The sequence below is a fragment of the Myxine glutinosa genome, chromosome 2 (assembly GCF_964187855.1).
Source record: "Myxine glutinosa chromosome 2, kmMyxGlut1.1, whole genome shotgun sequence".
Taxonomy (NCBI): domain Eukaryota; kingdom Metazoa; phylum Chordata; class Myxini; order Myxiniformes; family Myxinidae; genus Myxine; species Myxine glutinosa.
This window is the reverse complement of record NC_136262.1, coordinates 102,787,672-102,805,662: the sequence shown is the minus strand read 5'-3', so window position 1 is coordinate 102,805,662 and position 17,991 is coordinate 102,787,672. Positions and strand designations below refer to the sequence as shown.

The window sequence follows — 17,991 nt, the reverse complement described above, 5'->3', positions numbered from 1 at the left end:
TTTTTCCCCGCAAAGCGGGGGTTGGCCTTTTTCGGGAACCGTGGTTGTTGTTGTTTTTTTTGGTCCCCTTTTTGAAGCAATGTTTTACGGCCGGATGCCCTTCCTGACGCCAACCCTTTTTACCGCCTTTAACGACAAACAGGGAATTACCAGTGAACTGGTACTCAATTAGCCGACCTCGGAAGGATGACAGGCTGAGTCAACCCCCCTGGCGTTAATTCAGCGATCGACCGGGATTCGAACCCAGGATCCTAGGATCCTAAGCCGGCACCCTAGCCGCTAGCCCAACACCAGGGTCAATATATGGTTGAACCCCCAAAAAATTGATACAAAAGGTTTTTCAATGGATTCTGGTACCATTGGGCATGCTAAATAACATACTAAAAATTTAGTAACATCTGACTTCCGGAAAGGGGTAATTTTCAAGATGGCGTCCAAGATGGCCGCCAGGAGCTTAAAATGGCCATATCTCAATTATTATTCAACCTAGAAAGGTGGTTTTGGTGTCTAACCCTGGGTTTTAGGGCCCAAGGTATCCAATTGAATCAATAAAATTACCATCAGTTAATTATTTATTGACAAGTCCAAGATGGCATCCCAAGGTGACATCCTGATCCACTAAAATGGCTCTGTCGAATAGTAGTCAACCTAGAGAGATATTTTCAGTGTGTCTACCTAGGTGTAAGGCAACCAGGAAATCATCAAAATTACTTAAATAGGCACAAAGTAATCAGGTAATCCAGTAAGCCAGGTTTACCAGCCCATTAGGCATTTGTTGTCTTATACAGTTAGTCGCTATTCATCGTCATCCTTCGGTCTTGTGCCGACACATTCACCATCCCAAACCAGACCACAGAGGTGATCGATGACCTTGGATGCCGAGTAATGGCTATCCTCTTTGGTGGCAAGTGCAAAGATTCCCTTGCAACAATGCGATATAACACCTTCAGCAAGAAGGTTGTCTCTGCTTCGTCTTTTGTAACACCTGAACGTCTGCCCCCAAATGAATCTGCTACCAAACTTCACTGTCGTAGAGCGTACTACCAGATCATGGTGTGGATGGGAAAAGAAGAGGGTATGGATGCCATGAAATGGGGGTGGAGCCTGCAGGATAATCAGTTTGTCCCACTTATGTCAAGAATGAACGCTACTCCAGACAGTCTCTTGAAGGTCATTCATTGTAACTGCTCCACTGCCTGCAAGACACTCCGCTGCTCTTGTAGACGATATGGACTACCATGTACTTCTGCCTGTGGACCGTGCCAACTTGAAGAATGTGACAATCCACATAACAAGTTTCTTCCAGAGGAGTCGGAGGATGACGATGAATAGCGACTAACTGTATAAGACAACAAATGCCTAATGGGCTGGTAAACCTGGCTTACTGGATTACCTGATTACTTTGTGCTTATTTAAGTAATTTTGATGATTTCCTGGGTGCCTTAAACCTAGGTATACACACTGAAAAAATCTCTCTAGGTTGACTACTATTCGACAGAGCCATTTTAGTGGATCAGGATGTCACCTTGGGATGCCATCTTGGACTTGTCAATAAATAATTAACTGATGGTAATTTTATTGATTCAATTGGATTCATTGGGCCCTAAAACCTAGGGTTAGACACCAAAACCACCTTTCTAGGTGGAATAATAATTGAGATATGGCCATTTTAAGCTCCCGGCGGCCATCTTGGACGCCATCTTGAAAGTGACCCCTTTCCGGAAGTCAGATGTTACTAGATTTTTAGTATGTTATTTAGCATACCCAATGGTACCAGAATCCATTGCAAAACCTTTTGTATCAATTTTTTTGGGGTTAGGTCAGTTTTGTTTCGTATATTGACCCTACTATAATGGCACTTTGCTGGCAAGGAGTTTTTCTTTTTTTATTTAACAGGATTTAGGGGTTGTTGTGGAGCATCACAGTGCATCATTCCTTGGGTGTAGGTTAAGCTAGGTGTCATCTGCCAGCATAGGTTGTTGAATATTAAAGATCACATGGTGTCTTGGGTGAAGAGTAGGTGAGTTGTCAATGGTACCCTGAACAAATTGCAAATTTCTGCCCAATGTGCCTTCAATTGTATGTCAGGTATGGCCAGCAGATTCCTGAATAACTTGGGCCTCACCTTTCCCTGGCCGACACCAGTTAATGGATGCTGGCGATAGCTCGCCTACTCTTCACCAAGGATACCTTGGGATCTTTAACATCCACCAACTAATGACGGCAGACAGGACGCCCAGATTAATACCTGTGAAACACCACGATGACAGTTCACAGCTGGGCTGAGATTTAGACCCAGTCTAGACAGCTTCGAGGAGAGTGTGTGCACACTACTATGAGTAGCAGGTACATTTTCCAGTGCACTTTTAAGTTTGTGCATTATCTGAGTTTCGGCCATCAGCACACGATCTGCACAAGTGAATTTAATTGTAGAACATTTTGCCCGAGCGTAGTTGAAACCTGTCCTGCCGTAAAGCCGCCAAAGCGACAATCCGACTTCGACCATCACATGGATGGATCGCTTTGTCTCTTTGAACAGGGGAGCTGGAATTGCAGGTGTTGTAGTTTTGAGCCTCATCCAAGAAAAGATGCTCATGATTACCATAAAACATTTATTTGTGGGGATTGCACATAAAGCCCTATTCACAGGACAAATTGACGTTTGTAGGCGGTGTCGACCAATTGTAAGAAGCTGCGACGTTTTGGAAGTGGATGCTGCAGGTCTGAATGAAATGAATAATGTCGATGATATTCTTCACAAAGCAAAGCTGAAAAACAAGAGTGATTGGTTACAACATTGCAATGAGGTGTGGATAATGCTTTGCGATACTGACCGGTGTGCAGTTTACCTGCCCAGTGTCCCTCCGGCCTGTGTGTAAAACCTGTTGTAATCAAGGCGGAGCAGCAACTGTGAGAGGTGAGGGTTTGATTGGTGGCTTCTCACGCTCGAAATGATTTTGAACAGAAAAGAGGACTGCTTGCTGAAACCCTGCAAACAACCACAACCACAACCATGTGATGTGAACAAGTGTCTCGACTCAATTTCTCCTTCCATTAGAGCTTGCGGCTAGCACACCGATTGGGTTATAAATAGGTTTTTAGTATGATCAATCAGGTTAGCATTTATGTGCAATATCTGAGTTTTCTTGCATTTGGTTTATTGATTAGTGTTATAAAGTAGTCCGTCCTGAGTCACAATAATTACTATTATAAGGTTGCTGAGCTTGGTCGTGGTTCGAGCCTGGGATGGTTGAGACGGTGCCACAGGTGAAGTCGCCACCACACAGAAGGCATGGCAAAGGATCAGGATTTCATGGAGGCATCGGAAAACCTGCACATCAAAACAGTCGTGTGAGTTATGCATGGCCACACTATGAAGAAGAGTAACGGCAGACAACGTGCAAGAGGTTTACAGGTTTCAGCAGGATGAATGATTGGGCGAGCAGGTTGGCAAGGAAGGCGTCATGGGTGAGTCGAGCGCTCTCGAAATCCTGCTCGTTGCCAATCTTCTGCAGGAGGCGAGAAAACTGGACCTCCAAAACGTCCACCTGGAGAATGATGGCGATGCATCAAAATAGTTTCTGTGCACATTTTTCAAAAACACTACAACCCTCAAACTTTTTAACAAACTCGTTTTTCTCTCTTGTTTTCCACATACTTCCATTAACGAAAGATTATTTACATATCTACACAAGTACATTGGGGGAATAGTTAATCAGGGTTGACAGGATGGCCGAGACCTACTGGTACGTGCACTCGCCTCTGCGTTTCAATCCCAACCCAGCAAAAACTGTCATCCCGGTGTTTCACAGGGAAGGTGATTCATCAGTGTGTGTGTCTTCCTTTGGACGTACGTTAAACTGAGTGAAGTTTAACGAACTGGACGTTAAAGATTTGTGAAGCAGACCGTGCAGTCTTTAACACTGATGCCTCATCCTGCATGAGAAACACTGGGATGACATCTATAATTGGATTAGGATTTGAACCCAAACTAGACAGAAACTGTCTGCCTCTTCCTATATATGAATGAATGAATGAATGATCGTTTGAAGGCCATTTTCCCCGCTCGAGCGGGGGTTAGCCTTGTGGGCCCCATGACAATCATGGTTCCCTGTTTGAGGCAATGTTTTTATGGCCGGATGCCCTTCCTGACGCCAACCCTTGGTCACGCTCTTATGATGCGCAGGGATACGGTGTACCTATTCTAAATCGCGGTACACACCGTGATCATTCATCCCAGCAAGCTGGTACTCAATTTGCCGACCTCGGAAGGATGACAGGCTGAGTCATCCCTCCTGGCGTTAATTCAGCGATCGACCGGGATTCGAACCCAGGATCCTAGGATTCCAAGCCGGCACTCAAAACCGCTATTACCCATAATACATTTTTCATAGTTTTGGGTGTACGAGTAGCATTCTGATATGAAAGCAATAACACGCTCTTGTTTTACACGAGACCACTTGCACTGTACTCAATGAGAAAGTCGACAAGAAAGAACTTGGGTGGCTTTATTCACTTTTCTAAAACCTGCTGGAATGACTACATTTAGAAGATAAGGGATTGCTCATAGACGTATGACCTGGACAACTGCCCGATGGTAAACTACAATTTTCTCACCTGCAAGTAATACTGAAGATTGTCCACAAGAAAGGCCATGTGGTTCCTAAGTCTCCACTTTTCGGCATCAACCTTGTCGGGCAGCACCCGCTTTCGCTGCATCTGGGTGGCCCAGCATTGCTGGAGTTCGGTTTGCACTCGCCGTACTTCAAGCAGGTGGTGGAAGATCGTGTTGTACCTGTGGTGGTATCGAGTGAGATATTTGGAGCTACAAAGAAAGGGAAAATTACAGGAGAAGCTCGGGCCCCTCAAAGGACCCCGGGCCCTGAGGCAGCGACCGTCCCCTTCCCTCTCGACGCCCCTGATGGTACATAATGATAGTGATAATAATGAAAATGATGGTGGTACATAATGATAATATTTGTCTGTACAGTTCATAGCATTTTTACTATTTTTACTTTTGTCATGAAATCTTCAACAAAACTTTGAGAAAATGATGAACAAAAATTAATAAAACGTAAAATTTTGTTTTAAACTGTTGCTTTCGGCAAGTTTTGTTTGAGTATAAACCAGACACGGATGGGCTTTGCATTTTGAGAGGTTTTCTAGTTATGTTTTTATACAAGTATCTTGGCCAGTGGTTCCCATACTAGAAGAGAGGGAGGTGGGAGGGGGGGGGGGGGGGGGGGGAGAGAGCATCTCCCTTGTGGGGCACGAGGTGGGTACAGGGGGGAGGGCATGATGGCATGTAAAAAAAAAAAAAAAGTCATTGTGAATGTCGAATTCAGTTTAAATATTCAAAAATTGATTAATTATTAATTAATCGATTAATAATATTATTTGAAATGATTGATAAACTAAGCTAGATATTTCTACGAACACCAACGTTCTCCACCTTGCAATATCCTCACTACCTTCAAACATCGTGCCAGCTCCGTACGTGCTGTCGCCTGTGAATAAACCCGCAACTAATGTATTTGTAAACGAAAAATAACTAAACAGTAGAAGCTTGGTTTTCCCTTGCTTTGGTGGTGCGAATATGTTGGAATCATTGTTGGCATAGCGATCGCGGTGTCAGCATCTCCTGTGCAATTCGCTTTGCTCGATTTTTCACGACGTAAATCCAGTGGGTCCTACTTACAGAACTTCCCGTCTGGACGTAAAGCCAGAAGGAGCTGTGCGCTCATATTCTATCATATCTATATTAGTGTAGTATCAACACCAGGCAGTGGCCCTGGCAGCGTAGTTTCCGACTGCGCATTATTGCGTCCGAAATAAAATAAATTGAAATTTAAAAAAATTGGGTGGGGCATGAGGGTTTGGTGAAAACCAAAAGGGGAGCCTCATGCCAAAAAGTTTGGGAACCACTAGTCTAGGCTCATGTGAGAGCTAAATGACAAGGGACACACAAAACTACCAAAGGGTATTGGGAGGGGGGAGGGGTCCACAGGAGGAATAACACAAATCAGAGTAGCATTGGGGGGGAGGGAAGAGGATCCACATATATAAGGAGGAATAACACAAATCAGAGTAACATTGGTCCGGGGAGGAACAGAATGAGAAAGAATCAGCGTGTAGGAGAGATCATTGATGTGGATGGGTGAGTGCATGTGGTTGTGGTGGGCAGTGCATTTGATAGACTGAAGTGAAAACAAGACAATGGATATGGAGACAAATCTACCAAGGAAAGATTGTGGGTTGTAATTAATGCTGAATGGAAAGTGCACTCACCTCTCCAAGATGCTTGGTGTAAGCAAGATGTGCAGTGGCCAGCGAACCTCATATGTAAGGCCCAGCAGGGACCAGCCAGTCGCAGATTGTTGCAGCTCTGCAAAAAAGCCAACAAAATGCACTAAACCTCCATCCATGGTGAAACACCCTTGTGATCATATGCACGGTACTTGATGAAGGCCTTGACTTTCGTCAACATCCCTTCTTTTACACATTTTATGAAAAGACAACTATTCTACAAAAAGCAAGTCAAGAGACAAGTGTACAATGCGATGCAGGAATAAGTGCAGCATGAAGACACGATTAAGACATTTAAAAACGAGCTAGTGTTACGAGGGACAGGCGTTCAATTTGCATACATAATATGTAGACGGCAGTACGGACCGTGAGCGTACACGCCAAACGTACACAGATATCTTGAGGAACTTGCAGCAAAATTTTCATGTCACCAAAGAAAAAAAATAAAAGTCACTGATAAAACAATCGTCATTTACCTTGCTTCAAAATATAATTTATATCGTTACCTCCAACAACGGAGGATATGTTTTCACCCCTGTCTGTTTGTGAACAAGATATCTCAAAAAGTTGTGGACGGATTTGGATGAAATTTTGAGGAGAGGTTGGGTATGTGACAAGCACGAAATGATTAAATTTTGGTGGAGATCTGGATTCGGATCCGGCTAGTAGAATTTTTTAAGCGATTCTTCACCATTGGGAGATAGAGCCCACACCGATATCTAGGGGGATAGCTGAAAAAGTTGTGGACGGATTCGGACGAAACTTGGTGCAGAGGTTGTGTGTGTGCCACAAGGACTAATCGATTCGATTTTGGTGAAGATCTGAATATGGATTTGGACATGAGAATTAGTTAATTCAAGTGATTCTTCAGCATTGAGGGATCTGGCGAATAGCGATATATAGCATAGTGAAACAAGCGCCAAACCAACATTTCCGCCAAACCAACACATCCGCCAAACCAACACATTCGCCAAACCAAGACATGTGCCAAACCAACACATTCGCCAAACCAACACATTCACCAAACCAACACATGCGCCATACCAACACATTCGCCAAACCAACACATTCGCCAAACCAACACATTCGCCAAACCAACACATTCGCCAAACCAACACATTGGCCAAACGAACACATTCGCCAAACGAACACATGCGCCAAACCAACACATTCGCCAAACTAACACATGTGCCAAACCAACACATTCGCCAAACCAACACATGCGCCATACCAACACATTCACCAAACCAACACATTCGCCAAACCAACACATTTGCCAAACCAACACATGCGCCAAACTAACAACAACAACAACAACAACAACAACATGCATTTTAAGGCCATTTTCCCTGCTAGAGCAGGGGTTAGCCTTGCGGTCCCCATAACAATCTTCTCCATCTTGCCCTATTTTCTACATCTCTCCTTGTTAACCCCCTTGCCCGCATTTCTTCTTCCACCATGCGCCAGACTAACACAAGTGCCAAAACAACACATGTGCCAAGCCAACACATTCGCCAAACTAACACAAGCGCCAAACCCACACATTCACCAAACTAACACATGTGCCAAACCAACACATTCACCAAACCAACACATTCACCAAGCCAGGATAAACTTTAGCCGGGGTGTGTTCGGCGCCCCGGTCTGAAACCGCCGCATGCGCGGCAGATACCTCTGTGATTGCATGCGCACGACGATCCCCCAGTCCTAGCGCTACCATTTTAGACCAGCTACCGCCATTCCCCGGGCACCAGCGTCTTGCTCTCATTTCACCAAGAGACATCGGCGACGTGGGCACGGTAGGACACCCGCGGAGCCCCGGCGGACCGGGGACGCGCGAGCCTACGTGTCAGCGTGCTGCGGCAGAATCAACGGCTTTGGTCACGACCGGGCCGCAAGGCCTGGCCGCGCCGGAAACGAGCTGGTTCGACGCCCGCGCTAATAATCGCGGGCGAATGAATTTATCTTGATATATCTCGGAATTAGAGGAGAAAAAACATCATTGAAGAATAAAAATAAAAGCTTTAATGCAGTAAAACACAAAAAAAAAATTCCCAAAAAAATTTCTGGATCCAGAATAATATCCTCAGCTTCACCAAAAACTAATTTTTCTTCCTTATCCCAAGGGCAATCATCCCATCAACTTTCATCCAAATCCGTTCAGAACTTTTCCAGATATCTTGTTCACAAACACGTGAACATACGAACACACACACACACGGACAGACACGATCGAATGCATTACTCCCTGGTGGGAGTAACTAGAACGCCACTCAGTAGAGCGCATACGCCCGCCGTGGGTCAAGTTGGAATCTATCTTCCAATGGTAAAAAAATCCTTCAAAAAATTCCTGGATCCGGAATAATATCCTGAGCTTCACCAAAAACTAATCAATTCTTCCTTATCCCAAGGGCAATCATCCCACCAACTTTCATCCAAATCCGTTCAGAACTTTTCCAGATATCTTGTTCACAAACACACAAACATACGAACACAGACACACACACGGACGGACACGATCGAATGCATTACTCCCTGGCGGGAGTAATAAACCTGAAAATTGCAGAGCCAGAACCAGAATTATTTATTTGGTCTGGGAAGCGGGGGTTGGCCTTTTTCGGGAACTGTGGTTGTTGTTGTTTTTCGGTCCCCTTTTTGAAGCAATGTTTTACGGCCGGATGCCCTTCCTGACGCCAACCCTTTTTGCCGCCTTTAACGACAAGCAGGGAATTACCAGTGAACTGGTACTCAAACAGTGTTTGTATCATAGACAATAACTAGATTGATACATTGAATTGATGGGGTATAGACCAAAAAAAATAGGCATGATTGGCCAGATGGCCTCCTCTTTTATTGAAATTCTTTGTATTTCTTTGCATACCTGGAGACTGGCTGTTGGGCGAGCTTATCGTCAGGCGGAAGAGCAGCAGAGAAGGCTCATCATCCAGCAGAACCTTCTGGGCAGATTTCTGAAATGCGATGTTCACATCTGCAAGAGGTAAGCAGCACCCCGGAATGGCTACAAAATTTGAATACAAAATAAAATAAAATGAAAGAAGTACAGGGTGGCCCATTTATCACTGACAGTTTTAAAATCTCTATAACTTTTTTGTTTCTTAACCAAGTCAGATAAAAAATTTTTACACAACATAGGTACATATTTCAAGTTGTTTTTACATATGTTTAATCAACATTGAGAACTTACAAATTTAGTTATGAACTTCAATGTGATTTCCACCATTTTCAATCAATCTATTCAGTCTTTCTCTGTATTCCAACACCACCTTTTGTCGCATTTCGACCGTAATTTCACCAAAAGCTGCTTGAATTCTCTGTTTCAGTTCCTGAATGTTGGTTGGCTTTTTCGTGTAGACTTTCGACTTGATAAAACCCCAGAGAAAAAATTCACATGGTGTGAGGTCGGGAGAGTGTGGGGGGCAGGTCATATTGGGGGATCCGCGACCCATCCAGCGTTTGGGCAGTGTCTCATTGAGCCAATTCCAGACCTGGATACCCCAATGGGGAGGAGCTCCATCTTGCATAAATATCAGTTCATCGGCCATGCCACTAGCTTCCACGTCTGGCCAGAACTGATCACGTAACATCATCAGGTAGCTGTTACTTGTGACATTTTCATCGAAAAAAATGGGCCGAAAACACCACCCTGCCAAATGGCAGCCCAGACCGTAGTTCTTGGCGAATGAAGAGCTTGCTCCTTTACCCAGTTTGGATTCTCTCAAGACCAGTGTCGATGATTATGGCGATTAACACCCACGTCCAAGTGAAAATGGGCCTCATCAGACCACAACAGCAATGCCAAATGCATAGGATTTGCCTCAATTCTCGCAAGTTCATCAGTAGCAAATTGCATACGATTGGCTTTGTCTTCTTCATAAAGTTTCTGGACAATATGAACTTTGTAGCGATGTCATTTTAATTCTTTCAAAATGCGTTGCATTGTTGTGCGACTCATTGCCATTGCCAAAGAGGCACGTCTTGTCGAAGTTTGAGCATCGTTATCAAAATGGTTCACAACAAGTGCCACGTTTTCTTCTGTTTGTCTGGTTCTTTTTCTCTTTTTTTTTGCACATTTTGCACACTACCAACTTCCATCAACGCTCTGCGCCAACTAATAATGTTGTTTCTTGCAGGAGGTTCTTTGTTGAATTCTGTACGGAATTTGAGCTGAACTGTTACGACGCTGCTTGTCCACTCAAACCACGCTGCACATTTGGCTCTCTCATTTACAGGATACTCCATTTTAATTCTGAAAAATGAGAAAGAATAAAGTAGTGAATCTAATGTCAAAAAAAACTTGAAATATGTACCTACGTTGTGTAAATCTTTTATCTGATTTGGTTAAGAAACAACAAAGTTATAGAGATTTTAAAACTGTCAGTGACAAATGGGCCACCGGTACAACGTAAGGTGTAAACAGACCATTGACCATCTTAGCATCTTAAAGAGCATTTCTTCTCTATTTGGACAGAATCACAGATTGAACAAAAAAACTGTTTAGTGTCACGTTTTATTACCTCCGCCACCTAAGGTGGATGGAGGTTATGTTTTCACCCCTGTCTGTCTGTTTGTTTGTCCGTATGTGAACAAAATATTTCAAAAAGTTGTGGAGGGATTCAGACGAAATATGGCAGCGTATGTGACAAGGACGAGGTTATTAGATTTTGGTGAAGATCCAGATTCGGATACTACAATTTTTAAAAGTGATTCTTCACCATTGGGAGATGGGGCCAAAAACGATACATAGCAGGATATCTCAAAAAGATGTGAATGGATACGGACGAAACTTGGTGGACCGGTTGGGTGTCTGTCAAGGACGATTTGATTAGATTTTGGTGAAGATATGAATATGGATTCGGACATGAGAATTATTTAATTTAAGTGATTCTTGACCATTGGGAGATAGGGCGAATAACCATACACAGCAGGATATCTCAAACTCAAAAATTTATGGATGAATTTGGATGAAAATTGTTGGACAGGTTGTGTGTGTGACAAGGAAGAATCGGTTCAATTTTGGTGAAGATCCAGATCCGGATCCAGCTCGTATAATTTTTTAAGTGATTCTTCACCATTGAGTAATATGTCTGTGAAACACCGAGATGACAGTTTATAGCTGGGTCGAGATTCAAACCCAGGCTAGACAGCTTATATGCGAGTGTGCGTACCTCTAGAGTCCAGAGACTAGGCCATCCTGCCAGCCCAAAAACGCAGTTGTGATTTAGAACATGGAATTGCTTCAGCCCCTTATCCCAAGTATTTATCTCATAGAAAATGCAAAGCTATTTTGTTTTTAAACATGGTTTAGGGCTCATGGAAGAGGTGTCACACACAACTCACACACATGCAGACAAAGACACCAGACAACACAGGACTTCACCAGACAGACACAGCCAGTGACCTTGGGGTAAATTACACAACTTCTCAAGGTACTTTGAGAACCGGCAACACCATATTGGAATTAATTGTGTGTGGCTTATGACATAATGGTTTGATTATGATGAGCTGTTAAGCACCGTGCATTTTGTTCTGCGTGAGGTTCTACGTTCTGACCGTGGGCAGTGACTGCAGTGGGTTGGTGTTTCAGCAATTGTTGGGTGGTGTCAATGAAAGCCTGGAAGAGCTCTCCCCGTCCCAGCAGAAAAAAGTCCTTCATAAGCTATAACATATAAAATAAAATAAAACACTTGCACATCAACAATCAATTTCTTGCCTATTAACTTTTTCATTGTCTCAATTAAACTTTCCAAACACCTTTAATTTTCTTTTACAGCTTGGAGTCAAAAACAAAAAGGTTTTGACTTAAAATTCCAGCAGAATAATGGCATCTCACTTTATATGTCTCACCCAAGTATTCCAAAAGCAATTGACTGACTGAAGTACCGTACTCTGTGACAGAGTATTGGTTCCGCCGAAGCAGTTTCATGGCAAGGGTCATGCTGGGCGGTTTGGGTCCCTCTCCCAGGGAGTAGTCAGGGCAGGAATTTGGAATTTGGCCATGGTGCCGATGATAGCTTGCCTAATTTTCACAAACTAATGTCGTTAGACGGAACACCCAGTTTAACGTCCATCTGAGGGGCGGCACATATATTGATGAATTACACTGCTTGTGATGACCGGGATGACAGTTTTTAGCTGGGACAAGATTCAAACCCAGACGAGACAGCTTTGAGGTGAATGTGTATACCTCTAGGGCCTAGACCTCTTGGGGGCTCTAGGGCCGTTTATTAGGGCTCTAGGGGCCACTAGGGCCGTTTATTATGGCTCTAGAGGGCTCTAGGGCCATTTATTAGGGCTCGAGAGGGTGCTTGGGTTTTTTTTCTTGGTTTTTTTTTTGCGTGTTGATTCACCATTGAGTGATATTTTTTCACGCAAAAAAATGCCAACATAAATGTATCATTTCTCGAAGTAAAGGTAAGAGTACATTGTGAGAGCTCACCTTGAGCTGTCCAAGGAGATCTGCATCTTCCACGACAAGCCTCCACAGGTGCTATACATCGAGAGATGAAACATGACAAAATGGTCAGGAAGTCACATCATAAAAATTAATGATACAAAAATTGAAAACTGTGGTTTTTACCAAGTGCATGGGAATCAATTGGTTCCCTTCTGTCTGTCTGTTTATCCACAAACGTCAGTTTATGATCGAGGAACCACCTGATTTAAATTGAATGTTATATTTGGAACACGAATCAGAACATGAATCAGAAAATAAACCTGGATTTTAACACAACTTTGGCTCTGAATTTGTCCCAATCGCGCATGTGCGGAAGTGACATAACTTTATTAGTCTGTCTGCTGCCTGGCAGTCAAACACCATTGAAAATCATTCCAAATAGGCAACTTACTGTTCTTAAGGACATTATAAAGGACGCAGAAAACAACAGACACGAAGAACTAATGTAACATGGTAAATAAGGTGGTGTTCAAAAAAACTCCATTCTCTTGTCACAATCACCTGGTTATGACTGCCTATTGTAATGAGGTTTGTATAGTTTCCATCCTAAGTCTCTCTTCACAATTACCCAAATTGCACGATAACTTATTCCACTCTCCCTCATCACTGGTCTGATTATTATGACAATTATTTCTGTACAATGCAGTGTATACATTTTAAATGAAAATTTTAAGTTTTTAAGTACTCTCTTCTTCTCAACACAAGATTCGTCTTCGTAAAATATTCATATTTCCCCGGCGCTCCGATCGCATCAACACGCAGCACCTCGGCGACAACTTCTCTGATCCAGCTTTACCTCCACGTTCAATACCTGGAATTGAGAAATCTCTCATTGAGCTTCGCCACGCGACTCACACAAAAGCCCGATCAGGGAGAGGGGAGCACCGCATCGCTCCAGAATTACCTCCCCTTTGCCTTTACAGCCCACAAATTATTTGAGCAGTCCGTCCAAGACACGAAGGCCTGTCTTTCCCTCCCTATAACCCCTCCACTCAACACCCACGCCTCTCCCGTCCCAACAAACAATCTCGGCCCTTCATTTTGACAAGTACCCCTGCAATTATTCATTTAATTGTCCATTTGTCTATTTAATTTGTGTTATTTATTGATTTGTTTAATATTTGTCTCTAATATGCAGCTAAGTGAGTTTAAAGTTATGTTAGGGTGACCACAAGTGGGCCCTAGGAACGCATTCCCCATTATAACATTACGTCCATGGGAATATCATGTTTGCTTAATGTCGTTTTGCATAACGACACACTTTCTCTTCCCAAGGCATTACAAACCAAGCAGAGTGACCAAATGGCAGTTTGTGGACAATCAAGTACAATAGTGAACCTACAATATCAGGCACTCATACCTCAGCAACAGCATTCCGGATTTTGTCCACCACATTCTCAAGATCTGCCAAGATGAACTCTTGACTTTCCTTCAGCTGCTGCAGTTGGAGAGCAAATGAATCCTCATGTGTACGCTGGACCCATCCTGCACCCATCCACAAATCAAATAAACCAATCATTACCGGTACTGTTTGACACTCCAATAACAAGCGAGTATCAAATTCCATCTTTATCCTGAAGTTCTGGGTTCCCCAAGATAAGCACCAAACGTATCTTGTTTTATTTTAATGTTTCTTTTTTTATTTTTAACACAGTACCTGATCTACAGCAAGGTCCCATCTTGTTATTGAACTTCTGCATGGATTCTCCTAAGTCTGGAGTGGAGCATGCACCAGCATCACCATCAAACACTTGGATAGAATGCCCAATAAACAGGATGTTTTCAGCGAGGTGCATAGGGATGTAAGAAGGCAGCATCAGAGGGCAGATGGTAAAAAGAGCTGTTGCCGATGGACTCGATCCTTCACACTTAGCTACATCCTGACATGAGAATATACATGAACACAATAATTCAGAAAGGCTTGATTGACTGCAGCAAATTTGAACAGAATGCTAAAGTATTACCAGCTAGTGCATTTGGATATTGAAATAACCTTGAATTATATATATATATATATATATATATATATATATATATATATATATATATATATATATATATATATATAGTCAAGTGAAAAAGTAAGTACACCCCATGTAAAGTTTTGACTTTTTCAACATATTTCAACATACAGCTATTTAATCTTCATTTCAACAATATTGATAGATAAAGGTGATATAATATAACAAATATCATGAAACATTTACATTTTGTAGTCCATTGTATAATTTAAATAAACATAAATGCAAATTTCGCATGTGGAAAAAGTAAGTACACCCCTACATTTATCACTACTTCAAATACCTAAAATTAGAATCAGGTGCACCAGCTCAGGTGCAAATGATTAGAACATCGTTAGAGAGGATCTTGGTGGAACCTGTCTTATTTAAATAAATATTGATATGTCCACATATGTTAGAAAGATTAAAAAACATTTCATGGGGTGTACTTACTTTTCCACATACGAAATTTGCATTTATGTTTATTTAAATTATACAATGGACTACACAATGTAAATGTTTCATGATATTTGTTATATTATATCACCTTTATCTATCAATATTGTTGAAATGAAGATCAAATAGCTGTATGTTGAAATATGTTGAAAAAGTCAAAACTTTACATGGGGTGTACTTACTTTTTCACGTGACTGTATATACGTATATATATATATAAATAAATATTTGAAAAGACATCTAACACATTCTTTGATGTTTAGATAGACATGAAGAAGACGCAAATCCCTTATTAGTTATTACACACAGTGCACCTGTGTGGCATCTCACCGGTGTGTATTTTTAAACATTCCTTCAAACGCTATGAGGAGAGAAACAGAAAACTTTGTTGGAAATAGAAAACTTGTGTCTTCTCACTTCTTTGGATCTCCTGTTGCAGGATCTTTGTACACCTGTAGCAGTAGTTGTTGCTTTTAGACACGCCCCTAAATGTCAACATCTTGAGAAAAAGTTAGTCACGTGATAATTGAAGATCGAAAGAAACATCTGTGTCGACCAATGAGGAACAGTTGGAACAAGAAAACCTTTCCAAATGCTTCTCCCTCAGGAAATCAGGATCAGTTTCAGGATCATCTTTCAGATTCCCATGAAAATATTTGTCTTGAAATGATGACCCATCCAAATCCTCAGACTGGACCTTCACTTTCACAAGAGGATCTTCCTCTGAAGGCAAACATAAATTGCCTGTCTCCTCATCCAGTATTTGCTCAAGGAGGTTAAATATCCCACTGCAGTCCTCAAGAATAGGCCATAGTGTGCCAGTGCAGAGGCCAATAGTTAAAAGTCAATCTTCATCAGGTGCAGACTCATCCTCCAATGAGCAGAGAACTCACGGTCTGCGTAACAACCCCCTTGACCAACCGCGTTTCCTCCATCAGAGCCGCTCGTGTGTGTGTGTGTGTGTGTGTGTGTGTGTGTGTGTGTGTGTGTGTGTGTGTGTGTGTGTGTGTGTAAGTTGCTGTTATCTCCACACATAGGCAGGTTTCAGAAGGTGGAATGTGGACCTATCAGGTCTCAAAGTATCCACCTCTGTTTGTGCATGTGTTTTTGATTTTTAGCTCACCTGGAACGAAGTTCAGGGGAGCTTATGTGATGGCACGTCGTCCGTCCGTCCGTCCGTCCATAAACACTTGAAACTTCTTCTCCAAAACCGCTGATGGTATTGCGACCAAATTTGGTACAAATTATATTTGTTGTGTTGTGACTAAAGTTTGTTCACGACATTAAAATAATCGGGATCTAAGGGTGTCTACCGGGGGTCAAAGTGGGTCCAGGCTTGACCCAGTGGGTCCAGGCTTTCACAACTATGACCCTGCTCAAATAGGAATTGGCTATTTCTTCTGAAACTACACACACTATTTTGATGAAACTTCACCACAACCTTAATCACCCGTGTTGTATCAATGGTTGTTCAAGGCATTGGAAAAATTGCGGTCTGAGGAGGTACACGGGGTGGGAGGGGGGGGGGAGTTGCCCCCCAAAATAGGTATTTTGTTTGTTTGTTTGTTTGAAGTCTTATTATTATGTTAGTATGATTCTACATGCTGCCCTGTCTTCTAGCAACCATTGAAATTGATTTAAATACCTTTAGTCAGTGGAGTATACTGTTTATTCTTCCAGGTGAGCACCAGGGGTATTGCCCCTGTTTACTTAACCAACACGATACTTGCCGTGTGTGTGTGTGTGTGTGTGTGTGTGTGTTTGCGATTATGGATGTGGATGAAAAAAAACAAGCTATTTAAATGAATAAGGTAGTAGTAAAAATGAATGCAAAATTGATGTTTTTAATAACATTATTGTTATTATTTCAGTGAAGGTTTATTATTGGAAAAGCTGGACTTGCAAGTCGGGAGAGTCGATGCTTCGGCGAGAATCCACTCGCCTTGTTAACGGAAGATGTTGAATTTTTTTTTTTTTTTTGTATACAAGATCGAGGCTCGTGAAAGAGCTGACATTAATCACACAAAAAGTCAAACCGACACATAAAACATGGGGAGCGGCAGACAAGATGGGGAGAGAGGGGGGAAGGACACAAACACAACATGTGAGAGCAGGGACAACGGGAGAAATGTGGGAGGGCGAGGGCTTTGGGGAGGTGGGAGAGGTATAAAACATATGAACACTGCAAGGACTTCCAGGAAAGAAGTTGGAATTTCCAAAAAGTGGATCTGGGGTGAAATTAGCGGGGGTAGAAAAGATCAAGGTTTTGGATGGGGAAGATAAGAGATGGTGGTGAACAGCTGTTTTAAAGACCTGGAGGGAGGAGTGGGATTAAAGAGAGTGAGGGAGTTTGTTCCAGAGGCGGGAGAAAAGGGGAATGAAAGAGAGAAGGTGAGCAGAGAGCCTAGATTTTGGCAGTTTAACCATAAGTTTAACCAACGAAGAGGAAGCTTGAAAATCGTCACGTCACATCAACCGTTGGTAGGGTGAATTGGTCTGTTGACCGATTTGTGCGTCCCATGAAAATTGCATACAACGTGGGAGAGATGTAATCGCCTCGTCACACGTGCGTGACAGATTAAATGGCAAACAACCCTTTTGTTGAGAGATGGCGATTGAAAACTTTCCCAAATGGATTCCTTCACACCACGAGCAAACCACTTTTTTCTCTATCTAAGTTGACCACTTAATTGTTATCAAAGCTGTGACCATGCAGGTTCAAGTTTGTATCTACAGCAGAGTTCAAAGCCTCTT

The 17,991-nt window shown here is 42.5% G+C and overlaps 1 protein-coding gene across 1 annotated transcript in view; it reads right to left on the bottom strand.

The window, feature by feature from the left end:
* Positions 1-2,598: 2,598 nt before the first annotated feature.
* TUBGCP4 (tubulin gamma complex component 4) overlaps positions 2,599-17,991 on the bottom strand; it is a gene marked incomplete in the record, with an annotated part of 41,160 nt that continues 25,767 nt past the window's right edge. Inside the window, 11 exon segments of the mRNA XM_078772734.1 lie at positions 2,599-2,768; positions 2,850-2,989; positions 3,206-3,331; positions 3,414-3,548; positions 4,618-4,795; positions 6,289-6,385; positions 9,188-9,295; positions 11,878-11,983; positions 12,764-12,814; positions 14,142-14,266; positions 14,439-14,661. Of these exon segments, the coding sequence (XP_078628860.1) occupies positions 2,756-2,768; positions 2,850-2,989; positions 3,206-3,331; positions 3,414-3,548; positions 4,618-4,795; positions 6,289-6,385; positions 9,188-9,295; positions 11,878-11,983; positions 12,764-12,814; positions 14,142-14,266; positions 14,439-14,661 (1,302 nt within the window).